At 46.1% G+C, this 26,681-nt stretch overlaps 1 protein-coding gene and 1 pseudogene across 3 annotated transcripts; one reads left to right on the forward strand and one right to left on the reverse strand.

Moving 5' to 3' along the window:
* Window positions 1-620: 620 nt before the first annotated feature.
* On the reverse strand, window positions 621-26,681 carry PIGZ (phosphatidylinositol glycan anchor biosynthesis class Z). Of its 3 annotated transcripts, none has more exons than XM_066347481.1 (3): window positions 26,473-26,681; window positions 5,202-5,406; window positions 621-2,922 (listed from the first exon to the last, which is right to left on the reverse strand). In XM_066347481.1, the coding sequence occupies exons 2-3, from the start codon at window positions 5,317-5,319 to the stop codon at window positions 1,367-1,369; spliced, it is 1,674 nt and encodes a 557-aa protein (XP_066203578.1). In that variant the 5' UTR covers window positions 5,320-5,406; window positions 26,473-26,681; the 3' UTR covers window positions 621-1,366. The 3 variants fall into 3 exon arrangements, with proteins under 3 accessions (XP_066203578.1, XP_066203577.1, XP_066203576.1); XM_066347480.1 differs by having other exon boundaries at window positions 5,202-5,412; XM_066347479.1 differs by lacking the exon at window positions 26,473-26,681 and adding an exon at window positions 22,725-22,851 and having other exon boundaries at window positions 5,202-5,412.
* LOC136379530 (eukaryotic translation initiation factor 3 subunit J-like) lies at window positions 20,047-24,079 on the forward strand (annotated as a pseudogene).

Consider the following 26,681-nt stretch of genomic DNA (forward strand, 5'->3'; position numbering starts at 1 on the left):
CTGCTTGTGTGGGTCAAGTTTTGGTGTGGTCTGAAGCCTACTACTAGTCATATTGGTTCTGGGTCCAGTTGGGCAGAGTTCAGGTACAAGTTGAAGGTACAGGTGTCAGATATATGTAACCAGTCTTGGGCTACTTATCTGGAACTACCATGCTGTTCACTGTTTGTGGCTGCACTTAGTGGGCCTGGGTGTATGTGGGACGGACCATCTGTGTATAAGGACCGCTTCTTCCAGCTTAGAGCTGGAGCATATCTGTAAAAGGACTGAAGCTCCCTGAGGTCCACCTCCACATCAGCTCCTCCTCCTCCTCAAGGTTACCTGGTCTTCCCCTTGACCCAGAGACCCTTCCACAGGTTGTGAACTCAGTAGGGCAGGGCAGTCAGTGTTGAGAGGACAGGGTTAGTGGGCCCCCTGCTTGGGGGTCATGCAGTCAGCCGCTCAATGAGGGAAAAGTGGCCCTTACTCCAGAGCCAAACCACTCAGCCTCTGCCAGAATCTTCCACTCTAGTTCCCTCAGAAGGAGCATGTTGGAGGTTTAGTTTGTCTGGGACAATGATCCTTAAAGGATGAGATGCTGAAATGTCCCACTACCATTCAGGGTCATGAGTAGAAGAGAGTACAGAGAAATATTCCAGAACTACTTCTTATTTTTTTATAGTAATAAATACTAAGACAGCAGGCACCAAAGTGCAATTAAATACACCACCACACCACTTTTATGCTTAAAGAGCCTTGGGAGAGACATGCCTGTCCAGCCATGAGACATGTACTGCAGACCCAAGAATGACACAGGCTTGGCTGGCAGACACGTCAGAGATCCTTTGATCCATTGTACAGGTTGGGAAACCGAGGCTGAGTGAGGGGAGGGTGCTTTCTTAAGATCACACAGCCAGTGAGTGGCAGACCAGGGACCCTGAATCTGAACCACGTGTTCTGTCTACATCCCCACACTGCCTCCTTCTAGGTGTCTAGGAAGCCAAAGGGTTGTCATGACCACAAGAGTTAAGGCATCCTGGAAGGTCTGGAGGTCATTCAGGAATGTCATTAGCAGATCATTGTCTCTTCACAACCAGGTGCTATCTATCATACCTTTAAAACATCACAGTGGCTGGAAGGAATAGGACAGGAACAGACGTTAAGGGCCATTGGTTATACCAGGTTCTTTGGAGATCTTGACATCAGGGCCATGACCGGTCAGATCTTTGGTCTTTGAGGAAAAAGAGTGCCAGATCACCCAGAAGGTAAAGCAGTCGAGGGGTGTGTCGAGGAGGCAGTGGTGGGAGTTCCGGGAGGGAAAGGAGAGGAAGAGAACCAGGGCTCTGTCCCAGCCCCGCTACCCACACAGAAGGTGCGGCGGTGCCTTCACCTATGGCGGTAGACTTTCCGTCATGTTGTCAGGCGTGTCCCCCAGCTCCAGGATGTGAAGGCTGAGGTGATTCCTCCAAGCCCCACTCAGCAAGGAGGACAGGGCAGGTGGGTCCTCCAGGGTCAAGTGGGGAAACACAAGTGTCTCGCTATTGAGGGGAAAGTTGCACTTCTCCATGGCAGGCCTGGTGGTACCAGGGGTCACCACAAAAAGGCGGCAGAGCCACGGCCCACCAGCCACCTGGCAGACTGGTTGTCTGGTGAAGTTTTTCAGGGCTTGACACAGGGCCCGCTCCTCAGTGCCACCCATGTCCACCACCTGCACAGGTGAGCCCGGCCCTGGGAGGTGTAAGAGGTGCCGGGGGGGCATGTAGGTGTGGGTGAAGAGCAGTGTGTAATGGGTGGGCACACTTGGGAGCACAGGTGCATGAACCACCCGCTCCAGGTGCTCCAGGCCAGGCACTAGGCCCCCCTGGTGCAGGCAGCCAAAGAATAGGGCACCAAGGGCATTGAAAAGGACCAGGGTGCCCTTGCAGGGCACAGGGTGGGTCTGTGGACTACAAAGCAGGACCAGGGGGACCAGAAGGGGGATCAGGAACCGAGCCTCCTGGTGGCTAAAGGCAGAGAGCAGGGCCAAGGGCATGAAGTAGAGGAGCAGGAGGTGAGATCTGGGGCTGGATAGCAGGTTCCTGGCATCCAGCACCCTCAGGAAGCCCATTTGTACGAAGGCCTGGAGGCAGACTTGCAGCTGTTGCCACCCAGCCTTCAGGGCCTGGGCGTGCAGCATCCCAAAGAGCAGGAAGCCGTTGACTGCCAGGTGAGTGAGCCGGAAGTGTGTGCCGTGCCTCGCCAGGTTTTGAGGATCCAGGTTGTAGCGCAAGAAGTTGGCAGGTGTAAGGACAAGGGTACTGGATCCAGATGGACTGGAGAAATACCAGCTGTCTGCAGCCACAAACACTGCTGCTGTCAGGGTTGCTCCTGGGAGGAGCCCCAGGGCTGCCTTGGTCAGGGACTTGAAGGCGGGGCCTGTGGCTCCGCAAATGCCCCAGAGGAAGATGGGGACCAGAGCAAAGGCTAGAAATGTGGGCCGGTTGAAGAAGCCAGCAGCCACAATGCCCCCAAGAAGCCAGCTGTGCCACCAGGGGCCAGGAGCAGGCGTCTTGGCTGTAGCGCTCCAAGCTATGCGGGGGGATACCAGTACTAGCAACCACGTGAAAAGCAGTCCCTCGATGGCATTGGAGAAGGTCCTTGTATAGAAGACCAGGGTAACGTAGGAACCAGCCAGCAGGACCAGGGCGTTCCAGCGCTCTGCCCTCCACAGTGGGGCCAGGTGGTACACAGCCACATCCAGGGCGAAGGAGAGGGCCGTGAGGAGCAGCCGGGGCCCCACCAGCAGCACGTAGCCATTCACCAGGCCAGGCCACGGTCCCAACTCTTCCCAGAGCCTGAGCAGCCAGAAGGCAGAGCCAGAGGTCAGCAGTGGGAAGACCACCGTGCGGCAGGAGCTGCTGGGATGAAACTCCCAGGGCCGGGCAGCCTCTATGCCCAGGATGTCCTCTGCAGAGAGAGAAGCAGAGGTGCACTAGTTCCAAGCTCAGAGAATATGGTAGACAAAATTCTAGGATGGCCCCCAAGATTTTCTAACACCCTAATGTACACTCCCCGCATAATCCTTACGACAGTGAAGATGATGGATTTTACCTTTGTGATGAGGTTATGTTGCAGGGAACAGCTGACCATAAGATAGAGAGATAACCCAGATGGGGCTTACATAATCACATGAGCCCTTTAAAAGCAGAGCGTTTCTCCAGCTGATGACAGAGAAGGACATCAGATTCAAGCCATGAGAAGGGTTTGATGCACTATTGCTGTCTTAAGATGGAGGAGGCCAGTAGCAAGGCATGTGGGTAGTCTCTAGGAGCCGAGAGCAGCTTTTGACTGGCAGCCAGCAAAGAAATGAGGACCTTAGGTCCATAGCTGAAATAAAGTAACTTCTTTCAACAAGAAGAATGAGCTTGGAAAGCAGTTTTTCCCCAAGAGCTTCCAGACAAGAACTCAGCTCAGCCCCTACTTTAATGTCAACATTGTGATGCCCTGAGCAGAGAGCCCATGCCAGACTTCTAATCTACAGATCTGTGAACAGTTTTATGCTGCTAGGTTTGTGATGATTTGCTATGCATCAACAGAAATGAATGTAGGGGAGTTCAGCCCTTCTGAGGCCCCACCTGTGAAGGGGGCTGGAGCAACCACACCTGGGACTGGAGATGGCAATGTGCCCTGCACAGGGTGTGTGGGGAGGAGCAGGGGGAGGTTCCACTCCTCTCCTCAGGGTTTCAAGTCTCCAAAGTCAGAGTCAAAGACCCATCGCTGTAATTAGGACTGGTATGCAGCAGAGGCAGTGTGAGCAGGGGAAAGGGAATGAGCAATTGTAGCTATGGTCAAAGTGACTTTAGTTTGTCTATGATATTTTTTTTTATAAGAATATATTCAAGCAGTGCTTAGGTAATTAAAAGAATACTTGCTGTCTGGGCCTGGTCTGTGATCCTGTGCCCCGAGTCCCAGAGCTCTGATGAGTAGGGGTGAAGGAAACAAACTCTTAGTTCCTGCATCTCAGCTCCAAGCCCACAACTTATGCTTGATAACTTCGCTGGGTTTGTTTAGGGCTCTTTGTTTCTCCTACTTAGTTCTCCAGCCTTTTAGCCATTTTCTCTCTTGATGTCAGATGGTAAAAGGGAAAATGAAAATCTTTTAAGACTTTTTTTTTAGATTTTATTTATTCATTTTAGAGAGAAGAGAGAGAGGGAGAAAGAGGGAGGAGCAGGAAGCATCAACTCCCGTATGTGCCTTGACCAGGCAAGCCCAGGGTTTCAAACCAGCAACCTCAGCGTTCCAGGTTGATGCTTTAATCCACTGTGCCGCCACAGATCAGGTGAAAATGAAAATCTAAGGTCAGATTGATCTGGCTGCTTTTTCCTGTTCAGGTTTTAAAAAGTGTAGAAAAGAAGACTGGACCTTTTGAGTTAAATCTACTTGTTGAGCCCTGTGGCAGAAATAGCTGAATGTCTTCCCAATATCCTTTCCCTCGTCTTCCTTAGTCTCTTTAGCAGGACATTTGGGTAGGTGTAAAGACTATGTTTTTCAGCTTCCTTTGCAGGTAGGTGTGGTCATGTAATACATTCTCACTAATGGGATGAAAATGGGCAAAAGGTACGTGACTCAAAAATGCATTTGAAGAGAGCAGGCATGTCCGTCTCTTCTTTAATGGCTTGAAAAACTTGGTTTTAGACGTGATGGCTGGGAGCTCAAGCAGACACACTGGACCATGAAGAAGGAAGCCTTGAGCCCACAGCATTTGAAAAGACTCAAGGTCCTGCGCAACCATTCTCTGATGTGTCCTACACTACCTAGAAGGTAAATACTAACAAGTGAGCATTCATAACAAGTGAGCTGGGTTCCCTCGGTGGCCCTCATGTAAGTCTAGAGAAGAAAAGTTTCATTATCTCAGATTACAACACTGTTAGTTTTCCCCGCTCCTGGGGAAGTCCTACTTGGATTCTTTCACTGAGAAGTACAAAACAGCCTTTCCTCCAAATAACCAGTACTGTTGGTCCAAGCAGAAAAATATCAAAGAGGCTGGCACTTCATTAGTGTTGTCCAGAAGGTCAGTGCCACCACGCAGGAAGGAGGTGTGAAGTCCTCACTCCCAAGTTCTTATTTCAGAGGGGCTCGTGGATTTACTGCTCATTGGCACAGACATGTTTCTCCTTCCCCACTAAATACCCAGTTAGCTCCAATCCAGGCTTTGCTTTGACTTAACCACAAACGGGGTGCTTTACCTGCCATGACCTCGGGTGACTGGAAGAACTCATCAGGGTGCACGTAGCCTGACTGTGGAAGGAGACACCACGCCAGGCGGAGCAGGCTGAGGCTGCCCCACAGCACCCTGGACGCCATCTTCAGACCAAATTGCTGCCAGGACACTGGGCCAAGAGCCTAGAATGACTTCTCAGCTACTACAGATGCTATTCTGGATCCACAGGTCTGCATCTGCCAAGGATAACATTTGTTAGTTATTATAGTGAAAATAACAATACATTTAATCATCTAAACCAGGGGTCCCCAAACTTTTTACACAGGGGGCCAGTTCACTGTCCCTCAGACTGTTGGAGGGCCGGACTATTAAAAAAAACTATGAACAAATCCCTATGTACACTGCACATATTTTAAAGTAAAAAAACAAAACGGGAACAAATACAATATTTAAAATAAAGAACAAGTAAATTTAAATCAACAAACTGACCAGTATTTCAATGGGAACTATGGGTCTGCTTTTGGCTAATGAGATGGTCAATGTCCAATTCCATATTTGTCACTGCTAGCTGTAACAAGTGATATGACACACTTCTGGAGCCGTGAGGCGTCCGTCCCGCGTCACTGGAAGTAGTGCTGTACGTGAGCAACGCTGCGCTTTGCGGCGCCGCCACATACAGTGCTCCTCTCACTGACCACCAATGAAAGAGGTGCCCCTTCCAGAAGTGCGGCAGGGGCCGGATAAATGGCCTCAGGGGGCCGCATGTGGCCCGCGGGCCGTAGTTTGGGGACCCCTGATCTAAACAAAACCTCAAAATGGAACAATGTACAATTACAATGATAATAATAACAGCTACTATTTACTAAGTGCCTGTTAAGAGCCAGAAAGATCATATGCATATCTCATTTAATTCTTTCCACAATCTGGGACATTTTACCAATGGGGAAACTGAGACTTCTGTTGTGTAACCTGGCTACTTGCTAATCATTTGCTAAGTTTCTAAACATGATGTTTGCTAAATATGATATTTGCTAGTGTGACATTTTGCTAAGTGTGTAAATGTAACATTTGCAAGTAGGATTAGGGTGCCCTCCAAATCTGGGTCTCGCAGCCCCAATCCTGCTCACAGCTCCTCTCCACAGGAAAGCGTGGCCGCCTGTCTCTTGCAGTTCGGACAGCTTGGGAACCCTCAATAGATTTCATCCAATTCTCTGCAAAAACGCACTGCGTTCTGCTGTCGTTTTCAATCACTCCCTCCACCTTTCACACACTGTGGAACCTATCATGGAACCTGCCTTTCAGAGATATGGGAGCTTACTGCTAGGGTCTAAATGTCTGTGTCTCTCCTTTTGCATTCGTACACTGAAATCCTAATGCCTGATGTAAAGGTATCAGGAAATGGGGCCTTTGGGATGTGATTAGGTCATGAGGGTAGAGCCCTCCTGAAAGGGAGAGTGTTTTTATAAACAAGCCTGCACAGTGCCCCCTCACTCCGACCACCATGTGAGAACACAGCCAGAAAGTGCTGGCTCTGAACCAGGAAGAGGTCCTTCACCACGCTGCCACCTTGATCCTGGACTTCCCACCCTCCAGAGCTGTGAGAAATAACTTTCTCTTGTTTGGAACTGTATGATTTCACATTTAGGTGGAATACAAAAATGAGACTCATGGACACAGATAAAAGTGAAGTGGTTACCGGGGGAGAATGGTAGTGGGGAGGGGAGTAAAGGGACAAATACACAGTGATGGAGAATGATCTGACTTTGGGTGATGGACACACAACACAATCAACAGCTCAAACGCGATAGAAATGTTTACCTGAAACCTGTGTACTCTTATTGATCAATGTCACCTCATTAAATTATTATTATTATTATTATCAATATTTAGGCAGAGAGAGACAGACAGGAAGGGCAAGAGATGAGAAGCATCAACTCATAGTTGTGGCACTTCAGTTGTTCACTGATTGCTTCTCATATGTGCTTTGACTAGGGGGCTCTTGCTGAGCCAGTGACCCCTTGCTCAAGCCAGCAACCTTTGGGCTTAAGCCATTGACCAAAGGATCATGTCTATGATCCTACACTCAAGCCAGTGACCCCATGCTCAAGCTGGTGAGCCTGTGTTCAAACTGGAAGAGCCCATGCTCAAGCTGGTGACCATGAGGTTTCAAACCTGGGTCCTCAGCATCCCAAGGTGATGCTCTATAGACAGCGCCACCACCTGGCCAGGCTAAATTTAATTCTCTTTTTTAAAGATTTAATTTATTGATTTTAGAGAGAGGAGAGAGAAGAGAGAGAGAGAGAAAGAGAGAGAGAAGGAGGGAGAAATGGGAAGCATCAACTCATAGTAGTTGCTTCTTGTATGTGCCTTGACCAGGGAAGCCCAGGGATTTGGACAGGTAACCTCAGCATTCCAGGTTCATGCATTATCCACTAAGCCACCACAGGTCAGGCCTAAATTTAAATTTCTAAATAAAAATAAATAATCCATTTCTCAAACAAAAAAAATTTTTTCTTGTTTATAAGCCACCCAGCCCAAACAGACTAAGACACTTACTTATATAACTCTTTTAAAAAATTTTTATTTAGAAAATTAAATTTAACAGGGTGACATTGATCAATAAGAGTACATAGGCTTCAGGTAAACATCTCTATAGCACTTGAATTGTTGGTTATGTTGTATACCCATCAGCCAAAGTCAAATCATTTTCCATCACTTTATATTTTTCCCTCTTTACTCCCTTCCCCCCACCGTTCCCCCACATTTCCCTCCCCTGGTAACCACTTCACTTTTGTCTATGTCCATGAGTCTCAGTTTTATATCCCACCTATGTGTGAAATCATACAGTTCTTAGCTTTTTCTGATTTACTTATTTCACTCAGTATAATGTTCTCAAGGTCCATCCATGTTGTCATAAATGTCACTATGTCATCATTTCTTATGGCTTGGCCATTGTGAATAATGCTGCGATGAATGTGGGAGTGCATGTGTCTTTATGAACCAATGTTTTCGAGTTTTGGGGGTAGAGGGATTGCTGGGTCATATTGTAGTTCTATTCTTAATTTATTGAGGAACTGTCATATTTTCTTCCATAATGGTTGTTCTAATTTGCATTCCCACCAGCAGTGAATGAGGGTTCTTTTTTCTCCACAGCCTCCCCAACATTTGGTATTACCTGTCTTGTTAATAATAGCCAATCTAACAGGTGTGAGATGGTATCTCATTGTAGTTTTGATTTGCATTTCTCTAATAGCTAGTGAAGATGAGCATCCTTTCATATATCTGTTGGCCATTTATATGTCTTCTTGAGAGAAGTGTCTGTTCAGGTCCTCTCCTCATTTTTTAATTGGATTGTTTGCTTGTTTGTTGCTGAGCTTTGTGAGTTCTTTGTATATTTTGGATATTAACCTCTTATCAGAGCTGTTGCTTGCAGATATCATCTCCCATTTGGTTGGCTGCCTATTTGGGTTTTTTTGTGTGTGTGTGTGTGTGTGTGTGTGTGTGTGTGTGTGTGTGTGTGTGTTTGTATTTTTCTGAAGCTGGAAATGGGGAGGCAGTCAGACTCCCGCATGCGCCTGACCGGGATCCACCTGGCACGCCCACCAGGGGGCGATGCTCTGCCCATCCGGGGCGTCGCTCTGTTGTGACCAGAGCCACTCTAGCACCTGAGGCAGAGGCCATGGAGCCATCCCCAGCGCCCGAGCCATCTTTGCTCCAATGGAGCCTTGGCTGTGGGAGGGGAAGAGAGAGACAGAGAGGAAGGAGAGGGGGAGGGGTGGAGAAGTAGATGGGCGCCTCTCCTGTGTGCCCTGGCCACGAATTGAACCCGGGACTTCTGCACGCCAGGCCAACGTTCTACCACTGAGCCAACCGGCCAGAGCTGCCTATTTGTTTTGTTGTTGGTATCTTTTGCTGTGCAGAAGCCTTTTAGTTTGATATACACTCGTCCCTCGCCATATCATGGTTCACTTTTCACAGACTCATTGTGTATTGTATATATCTAATTTTGTATCACAGATTTTTCACTATATCATGGGATTTTGCAGTATATAGGTATTTTTATATACTTATTATTTTAATTATTTTTGAGGTAAAATAAGTATTTTCTAGCCTAAAAAATGAAAACAATATAAAAATATTAAAAGAATATTACTGTATATTCACTGGTGAGTACCCATATAGAATTTTATATGTTGTTAAAATTACATAAGTTTAAGAGTGTAGAAAGTGTTTAAGAGCATAGGAAGTGTTTATAAGAATGTGGGAAAGGTTTATGAGTGTGGGGAGAGTTTATAAAGCCTTAAAAATATATATAAATAGTAAATTAAATATAAGGTCGCTACTTAGCAAATTTTTGCCTATCGCAGGGGGTTCTGGAACAATAGATGAGGGACAACTGTATTGAGTTCTTCATCTTTGTTTTGTGTGTGTGTGTGTGTGACAGAGACAGGAAAAGACAGAGAGAGGGGCAGATAGAGACAGACAGGAGGGGAGAGAGATAAGAAGCATCAATTCTTCATTGTAGCACCTTAGTTGTTCATTGATTGCTTTGTTATATGTGCTTTGAACAGGGGGCTCCAGTGAAGCGAGTGACCCCTTGCTCAAGCTAGCAACCTTGTGCCCAAGCCAGCGACCCTGCACTCAAGCTGGTGAGCCCACACTCAAGCTAGTGACCTCGGGGTTTCGAACCTGGGTCCTCTGTGTCCCAGTCAGGTGCTCTATCCACTGTGCCTCCACCTGGTCAGGCTGTTTTTGTTTTCAAGTTTCAATCTCCTTGGTAAAGTACTCATTTTGTTCATTAATTTGCTTTTTAAGCTCATAAAATCGCCTATCAGTGTTTTCTCTCATTTCATTGAGTATTTTCAGAACTTCAATTTTGAATTCGTTATCATTTAATTCCAATGTTTCCATGTGATTGAGATAGCTTTCTGGAGATTTTTCATTTTCTTTCTGAACTGCTTGTCTATCTTGTGTAGCTATGGTATTAGATTTCTTCCTCTTTTAGTCAATTTGGTGGCAGATCTTTCAGGTGTGCCTGCAAGCCCAGCTGGGGTTCCCATATAGTTGTTCAATTTGTTGAAATTTCAAGGGGAGAGGTCAAGAGTATCTCTCATGCTGCCATTATTATTTATTTTTTATTACAGGGACAGAGAGAGAGTCAGAGAGAGGGATAGATAGGGACAGACAGACAGGAACGGAGAGAGATGAGAAGCATCTATCATCAGTTTTTCGTGCGACACCTTAGTTGTTCATTGATTGTTTTCTCATATGTGCCTTGACCGTGGACCTTCAGCAGACTGGGTAACCCCTTGCTTGAGCCAGTGACCTTGGGTCTAAGCTGGTGAGCTTTTGCTCAAACTGGATGAGCCCGCGCTCAAGGTGGCAACCTCGGGGTCTCAAACCTGGGTCCTTCCGCATCCCAGTCCGATGCTCTATTCATTGCGCCATCGCCTGGTCAGGCCATTATTCTTTATATAACTGTTGATAGAGATTATTACTTCCTTGACTCAAAGAGCAATAAGAATCTGAGCCCATTGCTTAGTGTACCTGTACATCAGCACCTATATATCATTTCTGATGAATAGAAAAACAAGTTTTACAAGTCTGTCACTCCTCCAGAAATACATATGGTGACCATTTCCTGACTTCTCTTCCCCTCCGCCAACACTTGGGGATAGAACTGGCAAACTTGACTTTGAGATTTTAAAACCTGACCTTAAACAACTATTGTTATTAAGTGCGATATATCATAACGGGAGAAACAAGACAAGTGAAGCAACAGAACAGGAATCTGGCCGGTGTTGAGAAGGATGAAAAGGGGGTACTGTAATACATGATAAATTCCTACCCATTGTCTTTGTGCATCTAGGTTAACACATCTTTGAAACATCAGAAGAAATGCTTCTCCAAGGTGTAACCACTCTCCGCGGCATCTGACCTTGTTCACTGTCCTACAATACAACCCTTGCCTTGCTTTCTCCTGCTTTCATTTAACCTTCCTTTAATTCCCTCTTTAATTACAAATGCATGAAAGAAACTAAGCTGTCATTTCTTTGGAGCATCTTACTTTCCATCAATTGTAATCAGTTTGGCTCAAATAAAATCTTATAAAATTTTTCACAGGCTTGGACATTTCATATGTTGACAATACTCACTAAAACCTCATAGAATATGGAAGATAAGTTTTGCAGCTTTTGCTTAAACTTTCCAGCTGAACTGTACAGATTGTCTTTCCAGAGCCCATGAATATCCTGACTTTTAAAGTGGCGTTTTCAGATACAAGATAAGGCCAAACTTGGTGCTGGGATGCAATGGGTTGAGTCACAATATTTTCCCTCATTGGCAGCCAGTTATACTACTGCAGATGGTGGGCATGAACTCTGGCGTTCTGCAGGCCTGATTCAAATCCCAACTCTGCCATTATTAGCTGTGTTACCTTGGGCCAGCTGCTTCTATCCCTAAATGTAAGGCTCCTCACTGGGAAAGTCAGATGACAATATCAACCTCATGGGGTTAAGGGAGACTTAAAGAGCTGATGCATGGAGGGCACTAAGTATACAGAGCTTCCATGTACAACTCACCAGTCTGAGGTTGCTATGCCTTCTGCGGCAGGCAGTTACACAGACATGAGCAGAGCAGCGCGATGGGCCAGGGATAGAAAGTCACTCGGGGTGGAAAGTCCCAGGTGCCTAGCAACAGGCAAAACTGGGAAAACAATGACCTCGCTCCCAGGGTAGCCTTTTCTGCCCCAGCTCTTGCTGGTCACATAGTTTAGACCCCCCAGCCTTTCATATTGATGGGCATGTGGTATGGACCCTGCCCTGACCTTCCCTCCCCTGGCATGTTGCTAGTCATGCAGTTTATACCCTTTTAGAGAGGGAACAAATATTGCAATAAAAAGTCTGCAGAATAGCCCTTAAGCATTAAACTACCAAGACAATAAGGTTCAGCTCCAGGCCTAGAAAAGCAGCAAAACCAGACAAGAAATGCCGGCTGCCCACAGGACCAGCTGCACTAATGACCCCTGCCCTGGTGCAAACCAATCAGTGGAGACCACAACCCTGAAGGGATGCGCCTGGAGAACTGAGGGATATTCTATTGAGATCCTCCCCTAGGACCCCCCTAAGATCTCCACCCTTAAAAACCTTGAGTGAGGCAGGACAGTACGAAGCTAGGGAAATTCCCAGGAAACTGGAATAAGGGAAACTGAGACAAAATAATTAAACAAGGCCAAACTATTTGAGCAATTCACAGCTAGCTAACCAAGGACAATTAGAAGAAGCAAACGGTCCACACATTTCCAGACCTTCCCAGGACAGATCAGCCTTAGTCTGGGTCCCTCTTCAATGAAGTTCTTTAAAAATGAAACTAACCAGAAAACAACCCTTACCCTTCTATGCATACATGCTGATAAATATTTCTCCACGTATTGAAGGACACCCCTGGAAAGCTAATGAGTATTCTGTTAAGACCCTGCCCTGAGACCTCCCCTAGGATTTCCACGGCCAAAGAAAGATAAAAGCCTCAGGACTCAGGACCCAGTGAGGGCTCTCTCTAGAGCACAACCGCACTATTCTCCCTAAGCGTGTATCTTTACTCTCCTCCTAAACTCTAAGGGTTCTCACGAGACTTGCAACCAGTGGGGCATTGGCAGCAGCAGCCCGTCCTGGGTGAACCCCTGAGCCTGTCTCCAAGGCTCCCTTTTTCTCTGACTTGCCAGTGAGCTAACAGCAGCCAGCCTTGGCTTACTTCGGTTGCTGTGACTTTTACTTCTCAATGAGTTCATATACCTCAGCGTGGCCTACTTCTTTCCTGTATTTCTAAAAGCCAAAGCAGCCTGCCTAGACTCTCTCCTGTTTCTTCTTCTATCCTAAGCCCTTCCTTCATTGCACTGTTCCAAGCTGTAATACATTTAGTCTCAAAATCACCTGGATACATGTTGTGAAATCTTTCCAACATGAAGTCAAGAACCCACACACTACTGGCTGGCCTGACGCAGACCCGCTCTGGGCCAGTGTCCTGGTCCCATAAGGACGAGGACCCAGCATCCAGCTACCTCTCTGGAGCACGCCAGTCTTTTTCTGTCCTCCTCCTCTTCTCCCCCAGGCATGTTACTTTTACCCTTCTCTCTCTTAAGCTCCAAGCTCCCCTCATTGTTTGCCTCTGTAACTTGTTTCCTACACAGATTTCTTCTACTGCTCACTTCTACCTCTTTGACTTTCTAAATAAACTCTCACCTGGCTTGAGCAAGGCTCACTAGCTTGAGCTCAAGGTTGCTGGCTTGAGCAAGAGGTCACAGTCTGCTGTAGCCCCCCCCCCCCCCCCGTCATGACACAAATGAGGAAGCAATCAATGAACAACTAAGGTGCCGCAACAAAGAATTGATGCTTCTCATCTCTCTCCTTTCCTGTCTGTCTGTCCCTATCTGTCCTTCTCTCTGTCTCTGTCACAAAACAACGACAACAACAAATTCTTATAGTTTGAGTCTTGGCTCTGAATTTTTTCTTACCTAGAATAGGTAAGAAAAAGTACAGAGGTTGCTGATCCAAGGTCGAGTATAACATCTGGTGCCATTCTTGCTGCCAACATTGCAATCTTTTCTTTTTTTCAAGCAACTCCTTTTGGTGATGGAGACCCAGTTTACTTTTGTTTTATGATTGACATCAGTTATGTGGCCTGGGATTTGATCCCATCCCTAAACAAAGGAAGAGATCCTGAATGGTTTAAGGCAAATAATATTTTCCATCCCATGGCCACACTAATTAATTTAGGGTTGAGCACGTGACAAGCTGGTCAGAGCAGAGGAACTAGGAAAAGTACTGGTAAAGAAGTGAAGAGTGCTTGACCTGTGGTGACAGTGGATACAGCATCAACCTGGGATGCTAAGGCTGCTGGTTCAAAAGCATGGGGTTGCCCGGTCAAGGTGGTACAGTGGACAGAGCTTCGACCTGGAATGCTGAGGTTACTGGTTCAAAACCCTGGGCTTACCTGGTCAAGTCACATATGACAAGCAACCAATGAACAATTAAAGTGAAACAGCTATGAGCGTCGGCCTAGCGTGCGGAAGACCCGGGTTCGATTCCCGGCCAGGGCACACAGGAGAAGTGCCCATTTGCTTCTCCACCCCTCCGCCACGCTTTCCTCTCTGTCTCTCTCTCCCCCCCCCCCCCCCCCGCAGCCGGGGCTCCATTGGAGCAAAGATGGCCCGGGCGCTGGGGATGGCTCTGTGGCCTCTGCCTCAGGCGCTAGAGTGGCTCTGGTCGCAACATGGCGACGCCCAGGATGGGCAGAGCATCGCCCCCTGGTGGGCAGAGCGTCGCCCCTGGTGGGCATGCCGGGTGGATCCCGGTCGGGCGCATGCGGGAGTCTGTCTGACTGTCTCTCCCTGTTTCCAGCTCCAGAAAAATGAAAAAAAAAAAAAAAAAAAAAGTGAAACAGCTATGAGTTGATACTTCTTGCTTCTCTCCTCTTCTCTTTGTAAAATCAACAAGTAAAATATATATATATAAAAGAAAGGAGTTATAAGAACTTAAATTTCATAATTTGTGGCTCGATATTAGGATTTTTACAGCTTGAGCTCTGAAGCTGTCTGCAGAGCATAACTTTGTCCTTTTGGGCTCTGTCACTGCCTGCAGAGCCAGCATTGCCCTGTGCTCATTGTACTGTTTAATAACTTGTACTCCTTGCATCACTGTTCAAAAAGTATTCCCTGTACTGTGTGTGATCAAAGACAACTTTTTGTTCCAAGGCCTGAGCCGAAACTAGGATTTGATAAATGTTTAACCCATTGTTTACACCTCACGGCCCCATTTGCTTGGTCACTGGGTCAGCCAGCCATCAAAAGTCCAGTTGCCCCCACCAATCAGAAGACAAACGATAAAAGTTTAAGGTCTTGTTTCCCCTAGCAACTCATCTCTTTAATCAACAGCTCCTGGCAACTTCTGCTTTTCTAAACCGTTCGTATTCCCTCCATTTTGGAATGCATTCTTGGTTCATACTGAGAACTACATTTCCCAGTTTGCAAATCATTATCTCTACAAACTCTCTTTAAATTTCTTTAAAAAGGTATTTCCAGACTTTTGTTTACATGAAAGGTCATGTCCTTTTTCTCTGTGCCGGACTTGGTGGGTGTTGCCATGAGAAGTATGTTCTCCGGACCCATCTGGGGTGGGTGAGCGGGTCTTACTTATAACTCTACCCTAACATCCCAGTGTTAGATTCCCCTGGATTTCTATTGGTATAAATTGGGAAAATCACTCAGTCCTTATGGGGGGTTATACTTTGTTCCTCATCTTTAGGGACCTGCTAGGACTGGAGTCTAGTTATAGGTCTGGGAGCGAAGGAGGGTGTGGGGGTGGGTCCTGAGGAGAATAAGCATTGTCTCGCCAAGCAGCTACGTCAGGAGAGGCCGTTACCATTCCCACGGGTGATGCAGGGTTAGTCCACTCAAACAGGAGTGGCTGGGATGCTTCGACTGGGATACGGGACTCATCAGAATTCAGGAACCCAATGTCCACAGCTCTGTCTTCTCACGTCTCCATTCCAACTTTCATGGTGTCAATCCTTCCTAATCAATATTCTCACTGTAACAGGGGACGTCCTTTGAGGCTGGAAATTCAATTTGCGTTGTAGTGTAGCCACTCCCGGAATGAGATTCTGGGTTCAGTTTTCAGCAATTTCAGTCCTTGCAGGAGACAAGGGTTTCTTTCTGGAGAGACATTGAAGCTTTCGGATCATTTTGTGAAGATTTTGAGCTGAGAATTTGAAGCCCTGGGCTATCTTTCTCTTTTCTTTTTTTAAAATTTTTATTTATTAATTTCAGTGACAGAGGAAGAGAGACAGAGCGAGAGAAAGAGACAGGAACATCGCGCTGTTCCTGTGTGTGCCCTGACCAGAGATCGCACGACCACCTCAGTGCTTCGGGATGGTGCTCTAACCAGCTGCGCTGTAGGGCCAGGGTGTTACCTTTTTCTTTTCCAGTTTGTCCAGCACAATGAAGAGCAACCAGCCAATCTCATTATACTTTTTAGTTTGACGAAAATGATTGAAGGTATCATATACATGGTCTCCAAAGCCTTGCCAGGAGTACTGAATGTGATGCTGTTCATATCTCTAACGCCACATCGCACGCTCCGTGGATGGTCAGTATCCTCTTTACCTACCACTCGAGTGGAGTCATTAAGGCCTTTAGAGCTAATCAAGCATGAGAACCAATTCCAGAAAACCCAGAACCTGTTCAGAAAACTCATCCTTAAGATCCTGTTTCTCTAGAATCACTTCCAAAATCTGGTATCAGTCCGGGCTTGAACAGAGAAAGAGATACAGTAGGAGATAACATTAAAATTCATTGCAAGGCATTGGCTTATGCCTTTGTGGAGCGTTGCCAGGCAAGTCTGAACTCGGAGGGAGACCAGCAGGAAGGGCAGGCTGCAACTTGGGCAGGAGCGGGAGCAGAAGCTGCAGTCCACAGAGGGCCTCAGTTTGTGGTTTATGCCTTTACTTTCTTACTAGGAACTTAACTGTTTACTTTCCAAACAGTTAAAAAATGATCAGTTTAAGATAAAAAGTCACAAATGGCTTTTATTGCATCTTTAAAATATCGCAAATAAGTCTGAGGAATCATTCAGCATCTTGCTATTTCTGTAGCTGGACAACTTAGATCTTATTCACCAGCCTGCTGAACTGTTCCTTTTTCTGAAACACAAACACCACTCAAAATTTTCCTCATTTCCCTGTTTTTAACTATTGTGGTTTGCTGAATCAAAGCAGCTGAATTTGATACAAGTTCGAAGTTGTTTCTTTCAAGAGTCAACTTGTCTTTCTCAGCTTGATACTGAACAAGCAACACCCAACCTCATCCAAACCCTGCAGATGTATTTTTCCCCCAAGAAATTTCTGATTTCAACACGAGAACCGTTCTCCTGAATAACAACGTTGACGGGAAGTGAGAGTACGCAGATCTCATCTCTCCCGGAAGCCCAGTGTAACACTTGTGGTCACGTTCTGTACATGACTTGCAGACAGTGTGAACCATGGCCAGTTCCTTTCTGTTTCCTTGCAACTTGTCGGTTTTCTTTCCAAGGAGACTGAGCTCTGCATCAGTGTGACGAAAGTCCCTCTGCAGGGTGCCTCTGGGGACTTCACAATAACTGTGCATCCTTTCAGAGTGATGTTAACATTCTCTGGGATAGTGAGAGTCTGAGTGCTGAGAATAATCTACCTCCTCCCAGTAGATGTGGCAAAGACTTCATGCCTTTTCTGGCTTTTTTTTTATACATAACGTTTTATTAATTTTAATGGGGTGACATCAATAAATCAGGGTACATATATTCAAAGAAAACATGCCCAGGTTATCTTGTCATTCAATTATGTTGCATACCCATCACCCAAAGTCAGATTGTCCTCCGTCACCCTCTATCTAGTTTTCTTTGTGCTCTCCCCCCCCCCCCCCATAACCACCACACTCTTGTCCATGTCTCTTAGTCTCGTTTTTATGTCCCACCAATGTAAGGAATCATGCAGTTTTTGTTTTTTTCTGATTTACTTATTTCACTCCATATAATGTTATCAAGATCCCACCATTTTGTTGTAGATGATCCGATGTCATAATTTCTTATAGCTGAGTAGTATTCCATATATGTGCCACATTTTCTTTATCCGGTCATATATCTATCTATATACATATATATATATATATATATTTTTTTTTTTTTTACAGTGATTAAAGCCTTTAAGCAAACTCTTGACCAATACAACAAGAATCCTTAAAAGAGTAGTGTCCTTAACATGTTCACCAAGTCCAAGTTGGCACCAACATCATTCCCTTTTCTCTCTTTTGTTTCTCCTTTCTTGTCTTCTTTTGGATTGACTTTTTTTCCTGATTTATTGTTATCTTTCTAATAGTTTGGAAGTTATACACTCCATTTCCATTATGTTATAAATGCAGTATATTATCTAATATTTTAATATTTAATATGCTATATGCTGTGGTTTATGATGATTCTGGGTGTGCATTCTTTTTATCATAGTTGAAATTTTTTTGACTTCTTGACTCTGTGGATTATGGTCCTTTATCATTTATAGAAAGTCATCCTTCACTCTTTTTGCAAATAATGCCTCTTCTCTCTTCTTTAGTTACTCTTTCTCTAGAATTATGATGAAATGTATGATAGATCTTCTTGGTCGATCATCCATGTCAACTTCTACTTTATATTTTCATATCTTTGGATCTCTGGGCTATATTTCAAGAAAGTTCTTCTGTTCTGTCTCCCATGTCCTTAATTATCCCTTCAAGCTGTATTTATTTATTTATTTATTTATTTTGTATTTTTCTGAAGTTGGAAACAGGGAGGCAGTCAGACAGACTCCTGCATGCGCCCAACCGGGATCCACCCGGCATGCCTACCAGGGGGCGATGCTCTGCCCATCTGGGGCGTTGCTCTGTTGCAACCAGAGCCATTCTAGCGCCTGAGGCAGAGGCCACAGAGCCATCCTCAGTGCCCGGGGCCAACTTTGCTCCAATGGAGCCTTGGCTGCGGGAGGGGAAGAAAGAGACAGAGAGGAAGGAGAGGGGGAGGGGTGGAGAAGCAGATGGGCACTTCTCCTGTGTGCCCTGGCCGGGAATCAAACCCGGGACTCCCGCACGCCAGGCCGACGCTCTACCACTGAGCCAACAGGCCAGGGCTCAAGCTGTATTTAATCAGCTGTTAAATCTATCTATTGAATTTTACATTTCAATTTTGTATTTTTCACTTCTAGGAATTAAATTTTTTTCACATCTGTCTGCTCTTTTGTCATATTATAAAAGCTCCCTTTTATTTATTATATTATATTAAGCATACTTATTTGATATACTATATCTGATCATTCTAACATCTGAAGTTTTGGGGGGGGTCCAAATCTTTTTTTTTAAGTGAGAGGAAGGGAGATAGTGAGACAGATTCTTGCATGCATCCCGACTAGGATCCACCCAGCAACCCCCGTCTGGGGCTGATGCTCGAATCAACTGAGCTGTTTTTAATGCCTGAGGCTGACACATGCAGACCAACCGAATTATCCTTAGTGAGGGGCCCATGATAGAACCAAGAGAGCCACTGGCTGTGGGAGGAGAAGGGGGAGAGAAGGGGGAGAGGGAGAGAAGCAAATAGTCGCTTCTCTTGTGTGCCCTGACTAGGAATTGAAACCAGGACATCCATACTCTAGGCTGACACTCTATCTATTGAGCCAACTGGCCAGGGCAGGGGGGTCCATATCTGATGTCTTGTTTTGCCTGGTTCTTACTCATGCTGCCTTGTTTATTTGTATTGTATATTTAGTGAAGTATTTTGTTTGGGACTGCTCACTTTTTATGAACATTACCTGTGAGAATTCTTTGAGGCCAAGGATGAAGGCAAATTTTGAGTTCCACTGTTTGATTTATACTTGTTTCTTTCAGGTACCTAGGGGCATTAAAAGTCTGAGACTGCCTGACCTGTGGTGGCACAGTGGATAAAGCGTCGACCTGGAATGCTGAGGTCGCCGGTTCGAAACCCTGGGCTTTCCCAGTCAAGGCACATATGGGAGTTGATGCTTCCTGCTCCTCCCCCCTTCTCTCCCCCTTCTCTCTCTCTCTCTCTCTCTTTCTCCCCCTTTCTCTAAAATCTTTAAAAAAAAAAAAAATCTTTAAAAAATAAAAGTCTGAGATTATTTAATTTAATTTATTTATTTTAACGAAAGACAAAACAGGAAGGGAGAGAGATGAGAAGCATCAACTTGTAGTTGCAGTACTTTACCTGTTCTTGACTGCCTTTCATTTGTGCCTTGAAGGGGGCAGAAGGGGGGATCCAGCCGAGCCACCCCTGCTCAAGCTGGTGAACCTGTGTTCAAGCCGTATGAGCCAGCACTCAAGTGAGTGACCTTGTGGTTTCAAACCTGGGTCCTCAGCATTCCAGGAGGATGCTCTATCCACTGCGCCACCACCAGTCAGTAGTGAGACCATTTTTAATCATATTATTAGCTCTAAGTTTTTTTTTTCTTTTTTTCCCTGCACTTTTCTGAAGCTGGAAACGGGGAGAGACAGTCAGACAGACTCCCGCATGCGCCCGACCGGGATCCACCCAGCACGCCCACCAGGGGCGACGCTCTGCCCACCAGGGGGCGATGCTCTGCCCCGACCAGAGCCACTCCAGCGCCTGGGGTAGAGGCCAAGGAGCCATCCCCAGTGCCCGGGCCATCTCCACTCCAATGGAGCCTTGGCTGTGGGAGGGGAAGAGAGAGACAGAGAGGAAGGGGGGGGGGGAGAAGCAAATGGGCGCTTCTCCTATGTGCTCTGGCCGGAAATCGAACCCGGGTCCCCCGCACGCCAGGCCGACGCTCTACCGCTGAGCCAACTGACCAGGGCTTGGCTCTAAGTTTTATTTTATTTTTTCCTTTGAGGGAAGGTGGTGCCTAATTATATGAATCCAGGCTAAAAACCTATATGAGGGCTGGCTTGTGGATACAAATTCTCAAGAGAGAACCCTCTCCAATCTAATTTGATTAGTATCAGGATCCATGAAAGGCAGCTTTTGTGGTAATCCTCTAGGGATGGAAGAGTTTATTTCTAGGTCATCTTTATATTGAATATGTAGCCTTACAGAGTCTCAGCTTCGAAGAGGTCTCCTATTAGAATTCAGGGTGAGCACAAGCTTTACCTTCTGTCCTGTTAGTCCTGAGATATAAACAAAAACAGACACTCAGATGCATCCAGTCCTTGAGTCCAAATCCGACTTTAGTGATCTGATACCTCTCTTGGCCCCTGATTTTATTATTTATTTGCTTTAGGCCCCTGCTTTTATGCTTGAGTATTCCTTGCCTTTTGCTCTGCTCACATATTATTTTATACAACATTTTAGTTATTTTTAGCAACTTATTTATTTCATAATTCAAGGAAATTCTCTACTAGCATGTTTTTAAACAACCTCATTGTTTTCTTTTCTATTTATAAAAGTAATACAAGCTGCCTGACCTGTGGTGGCACAGTGGATAAAGTGTCCACCTGGAATGCTGAGGTCGCCGGTTCAAAACCCTGGGCTTATCTGGTCAAGGCACATATGGGAGCTGATGCTTCCTGTTCTTTCCCCTTCTCTCTCTTTCTCTCTCTCTCTCTCTCCCCTCTCTAAAATGAATAAATAAATTAATTAATTTTAAAAAGTAATACAAGATTGTTGTGGAAAAGAAAGTACAATAAACAAAAAATAAGAAAAGAGAAATTAAATTCAATTCTTATCACTAAAGAAAATACCATTAACATTTTGACACATGATTTTCTTGGGATTCCATGGAACATATTAGCTTATAGTTCTGTTTATGCATATATATGTTTGGCATAAGAAATAGACTGTGCTATGAACACATTAGTGATTTTTTTCATGCTGTGGCCGGATGGGATGGGGAGGTGCTATGAGGAGCCCTCTGAAGCTGCTTCTGGAAGAGCTGCTGGCAGGCCGTTCCTCAGCAGATGGGAGGTGGCCGAGTTAGGATCATGACTTGAGCACTAGGTTTAGGGAGCAAGCCAGCTTATGCCTGTATAGCCTGCAAGAGTATAGGTCTGCTGCCTTCCCTCCCCGGTCTCTCACTCTCCTCCTGCCCCTCGAGCTACGGCACGTTCTGCCCAAGCCTGTGCCATTGGCTGGGGCTGCCCCACCTCAGCCGTGCAGCCTTGCTTGCAAAGTGGAATTGAATTTTGTCTCTGCGAGGGCTGTTGGACAACTCATTGAGTATTTTCAGCACATCTAATATAGTTTTAAAACAGGAAAGGAATCATACAATGTTTACTTCATAATATGTTCTTATCATTTTAGCAAAATATCATAAGCATCTTTCCATTCATCAGGAGCATCCCTCTGACCAGCTCCAAGATCTTCATCCCTCAAGTATCCACTTCCTCCTTCTTTTCTCTTCTGTTGGCACCTTCCCTTCCATCTATAAACGTGTTGGGCTCTGTACCTCTCTTAGAAAAACAATCAACCGAAACTCTCCTTGAAACTGGATGTGCCCTTCTACCTGCTATCTGTCTGTCTCTCTCTCTCTCTCTCTCTCTCTCTCTCTCTCTCTCCTCTCGCATTTGCAAGAGCCCTCAAACCACCCACACCCACTGAACTCATTCCTCCCGCCTTGTTTACTGTTCTGCCCAATACAGTCTGGTTTTCCCGCCACCCTTGCACTGACACAGCTGTCTCAAAAGCCTCCTAGGTTTTCCAATTGTCAAACACAATGGTCACTTCAGGCCCCTACAATACAAGGCATTTGACAACAGGGGTCCCTTCCACAATTCCTATAACCTTCTAGAGTGTCTTCCTATACTATAAAGTCTAAGAAACAAAAAACTATTTTGAACCCTGGCCAGGTAGCTCAGTTAGTTATAGCATTATCCTGATATGTCAAGGTTGTGGGTTTGATCCCCCATCAGGGCACATACAAGAATCAACCAATGAATGCCTAAATAAGTGGAACAACATATTGATGTTTTTCTCTGTCTCCCTCCTTTCCTCTCTCTTTAAATATTCTGTAAGAAAATCCAGTGACTCACCTTAGCCGCTAAGGCGGGAGACTCCGACTCCTGGGATGTGGACATGTTTTCAGGGATCACTGGGAAGGTGAAGACGTTGACAAGGACATCAAAGATAACTAGGATGGCTCTGGCCAGACAGCTCGGTTGGTTAGAACATCATCCTGAAGCGCAGAGGTTGCCGGTTTGATTCCTGGTCAGGGCACATATAAGAACATCTTGATGTTCCTCTCTCTCTCTTTCTCCCTCACTAAAGTCAATAAATAAAAATTAAAATTAAAAAATAACGGCTAACTAGGATGACAATGATAATGGAAAAGAAAGAGGAAGCAGAAATCAAATTTTCAGAAAAAAAAATAACAGAGAAGATAAAAGAGAAAGAATGGCAAAAGACAAGAAGAAATTTTCAAAAGGTTAGAAAAACCTGAAGAAACTAAAGTGCTAACACCAGAAGAACGATGAGCAGATAAACTGCAGCTAAAGAAATTACAGGAAGAATCAGACCTCGAATTAGCAAAAGAAACTTTTGGTGTTACTAATACAGTGTATAGAATAGATGCTATGAACCCATCTCCAAGAGATGAATTCACAGAGTTTGGAAAATTGCTAAAAGACAAAATTACACAGTATGAAAAGTCACTGTATTATGCCAGTTTTTTGGAAGCCTTAGCTCAGAGAGGTGTGTATTTCATTGAAAATTGATGACTTGAAAAAGATTACCAATTTATTGGCTGTGCTTTGTAATGAGAAAGAGAAGCTAAGCCATGCAAAAAAAAAAAAAAAAAGAGAGAAAAGAAATGTGTGGTTCCTGGATGGAGATTAAAGACCACCATGAAAGACAACCTTGCAGATTATGGTGATTGTGATGGACAATATGTACAAAACTATGAAGATTTCATGTGACATTTTCTTTTCTGGTGTCTTTTCTGTTGCTCACAATCCCTTCAAAATGTAGCACAACATCCACTCCTTTCGGTTCTGCCAAATGCTACAATCAGGAGTCCAGTATCTCTCCTGCTGGCTATTTAACCCCTGGACACTCAGGTGCTAATGTGCAAATGAGGAAACTTGAATCTTGCTGCCAAGAGGTTAAAATTGGGAACCCCAGTTGTTACTAAATCATAGTTAAAAAAACTAATCTGATTCTATAGCAGAAGTCATTAAATTGGAAACAAAGGTGGCAACATGGCAAAAAATAGAGTAACATTGACCAGCACCGTTCAGTAATATAGCCTCAATCATACCCCTCGAACTATACTGCTTCATATGAAGTGATAAATATCCTCCAATTTTTGTGAGCGGTATACTTCATAACTTGTCAAGAAAAGCAGTTTGCAGCAAGAGACTGTATTGTGCACCTAATATTAAAGTTGTTTTGTCTTAAAAACTTTTTTAAAGCCCTAATAAATAAGAGTTTTTTTAAAGCATATTTTTATTATTATTTATTTATCTTAGGTGGGGGGGAGGGAGAGAGTGAGAGATAGAGAGAGAGAGAGAGAGAAGGTACTCGGGAGGAGCAGGAAGCATCAACTCCCATATGTGCCTTGACCAGGCAAGCCCAGGGTTTCGAACCTGCAACCTCAGTGTTCCAGGTCGATGCTTTATCCACTGCGCCACCACAGGTCAGGCAATAAAAGTTTTGTTTTTTTTTTAATAATAAAAAAATCTTAAAGTGTCGACCTGGAAATGCTGAGGTTGCCTGTTTGAAACCCTGGGCTTGCCTGGTCAAGGCACATATGGGAGTTGATACTTCCAGCTCCTCCTCCCTTCTCTTTCTCTGTCTCTCCTCTCTGTCTCTCTCTCTCTCTCCCTCTCCTCTCTAAAAAAAAAAAGAATAAATAAAAAATTAAAAAAAAAAGATGTCACCTCATTCCAAAAAAATATATAATAATAATAATAAAAAAATCCAAACAGCTACAATTTGTAGATTCCCTAGAAGTTTGGTTATGCAAATTTGGTTTTAAGAATTTGGAGAGCAGATGTGAGACAGACCATACTTTTGTAGTTGTCATTGTTTCCCTGGCAAACCAGAGCATGGAGGCAGGCCTTTCCTGCAGCAGCTCTCCAGGGCCCAGTGCCAGCTTTGTGGGTGTGGTGACACACTCTGGTGATGGTGGCATTCTGATTCTCAGCATCAGTGCTGTGTTACTAAATTCAACTGAGTCCCAAGGTGGCCTTTACAGTTGCTCACATTGCTTTCTATGCCAGCTATGCTTATAATAGGGAGGTTAAGACCAGCTTTGGCATTGACTAGACCAGGTTTCAAATCCTTGCTGTCACTTCATTATCTATTTTGCTTCAACTGCCCGACTAGGAAAGCCCTCCTTAACTCCATTTCCGCAGAACCCTGTGCTTTGCACTTTGTGATGCACTGACCACTGGGGCCTTCTGATTGTTTTCCTGTCCAGTCTGGCTGATGTACCCCAGGTGTGGGATCCATTCAGATCCATCAGTCCCTGGGGTCCGCCTAGCTGGGCCCACTGAGGGGCCAGGGTCAAGGATAGAGTCGAGGTCCCAGAGGAAGTGCTTCCATAATGGGCCATTGAATAAGTGAGGGTGTTCTCTAGAAAGAGACTGGCCTGCTGCTCATCCTGGGGCTTCCAGGGCTGAGGCCTGGTTTGAGGAGCGGCCAAGTGTCCAGGGTGTAGCAGGGGTCTCAAACTCAGGCCCGCGGGCCGCGAGTTTGAGACCCCTGTAGGGCCAACACCACAGGGCGTGGCAACTACTCACCTAAACCTAATCAGCATGCGAGCCTGCTCATTTATGCACACTGAGCTGCCTCAGCGGGGTCCAAATCCTGCTGGTGCTGTGGCCTGCTGGGCCTCAGTCTTGGGAGGGGAGGGGAGCGGGAAGCTTTAGAATAAATGGATGGCACCCAAAGCCGCGGATTCGGCTGTAGGGCAGGGGAGCATGTGCTGACAACCACAGACAACGCCATCCTGCGTGCGTGTGCGGGGGGAATGTGTGACAGCAGGCAGCAGGGAGGGACCATCTCCAAGGCAGGGCTACAGCGAAGCAAAAACACACCCGCAGGGCTCGGGGAAGGGCGCGGGGATGGAAGAGAGACTTCTGGCCTAGCCCCGTGTGAGTCAGAGGGCCCAGGGCGTCTCCGGTGCCCGGCCTTTCTCCCTCGCCCACTGCGTGTGCAGCACCACATCGGCTCCAGGACACAGCTGTGAACGAGTATGATCCAGAATGGCAGCCACCACTAGGTTTTGTGCACCCTCCAAGAAATGGTCCTACCTTCAAACTTAAACTTCGTGACAGAATAGCGAGCCCAAGGCTCTGCCCCTTCTCAGGGATCCGGCACTTGGAGCAGGTTTTAAAGACTGCGGGCGGTGCCCTGGCCGAGTTGCTCAGTTGGTAAGAGCATCGTCCTGATACGCCACGGTTGGGGTTCGATCTGATCAGGGCACATATCCCCCTCCCTTCTTCTCTCTCTAAAATCAATAAAGACTGCGGGGGGGGGGGGCGCTGTAGAACGAGGAGGGTGGTCCCTGAGCAACAGCGTCTTCTCTCCAAACGCGCAAAGACCGTGTCCCTCAAGGCCAAGATCTTGTTCCAGACTCCGGGGTTCGTCCCAGGGGCAGAGGGCGAGAGTGGCTCTCCAAGTCCTTTTCCTGGCAGGTGTAGCATTTCATTCTCACCTCCTCTCCGGGGCTGCAGTAAGCCCAGCAGGGAGTCCCACCCTGGAAGCATTGGAAGGTCTGACCCCGGCTGCCTTCTCTTTTGGACGCCTGCTCTTCCCGAGCTGCTGGGGCCGACTCACCTGCGCGCTGCCGCTGGCTGCACCTGCGGCGCTGGCGGCGTCCGGCCAGGCTAGAGCTTGCGTGAGGAGTCTCGGGCCAGACCGGGGTGGCGAGTCCTGCACGCGGCCGCCTCTCTGCAGAGTGAAGGGGATAGGGCAAACCGCGCAGCGCGGCAGGCGGGGCGGAGAGGAGGCTGGAAACGAGTGAGCCAGCGGGCGGGCGGGGCTGC

Source organism: Saccopteryx leptura, chromosome 8, assembly GCF_036850995.1.
Source record: "Saccopteryx leptura isolate mSacLep1 chromosome 8, mSacLep1_pri_phased_curated, whole genome shotgun sequence".
Classification (NCBI taxonomy): Eukaryota; Metazoa; Chordata; class Mammalia; order Chiroptera; family Emballonuridae; genus Saccopteryx; species Saccopteryx leptura.

Coding starts and splice junctions, on each gene's coding strand:
- PIGZ (XM_066347481.1), bottom strand. CDS start 5,319: ATGGCGTCCAGGGTGCTGTGGGGCAGCCTCAGCCTGCTCCGCCTGGCG. Junction 2,923..5,201: donor GTCACCCGAGGTCATGGCAG/GTAAAGCACCCC, acceptor CTCTCTCTGCAG/AGGACATCCTGGGCATAGAG.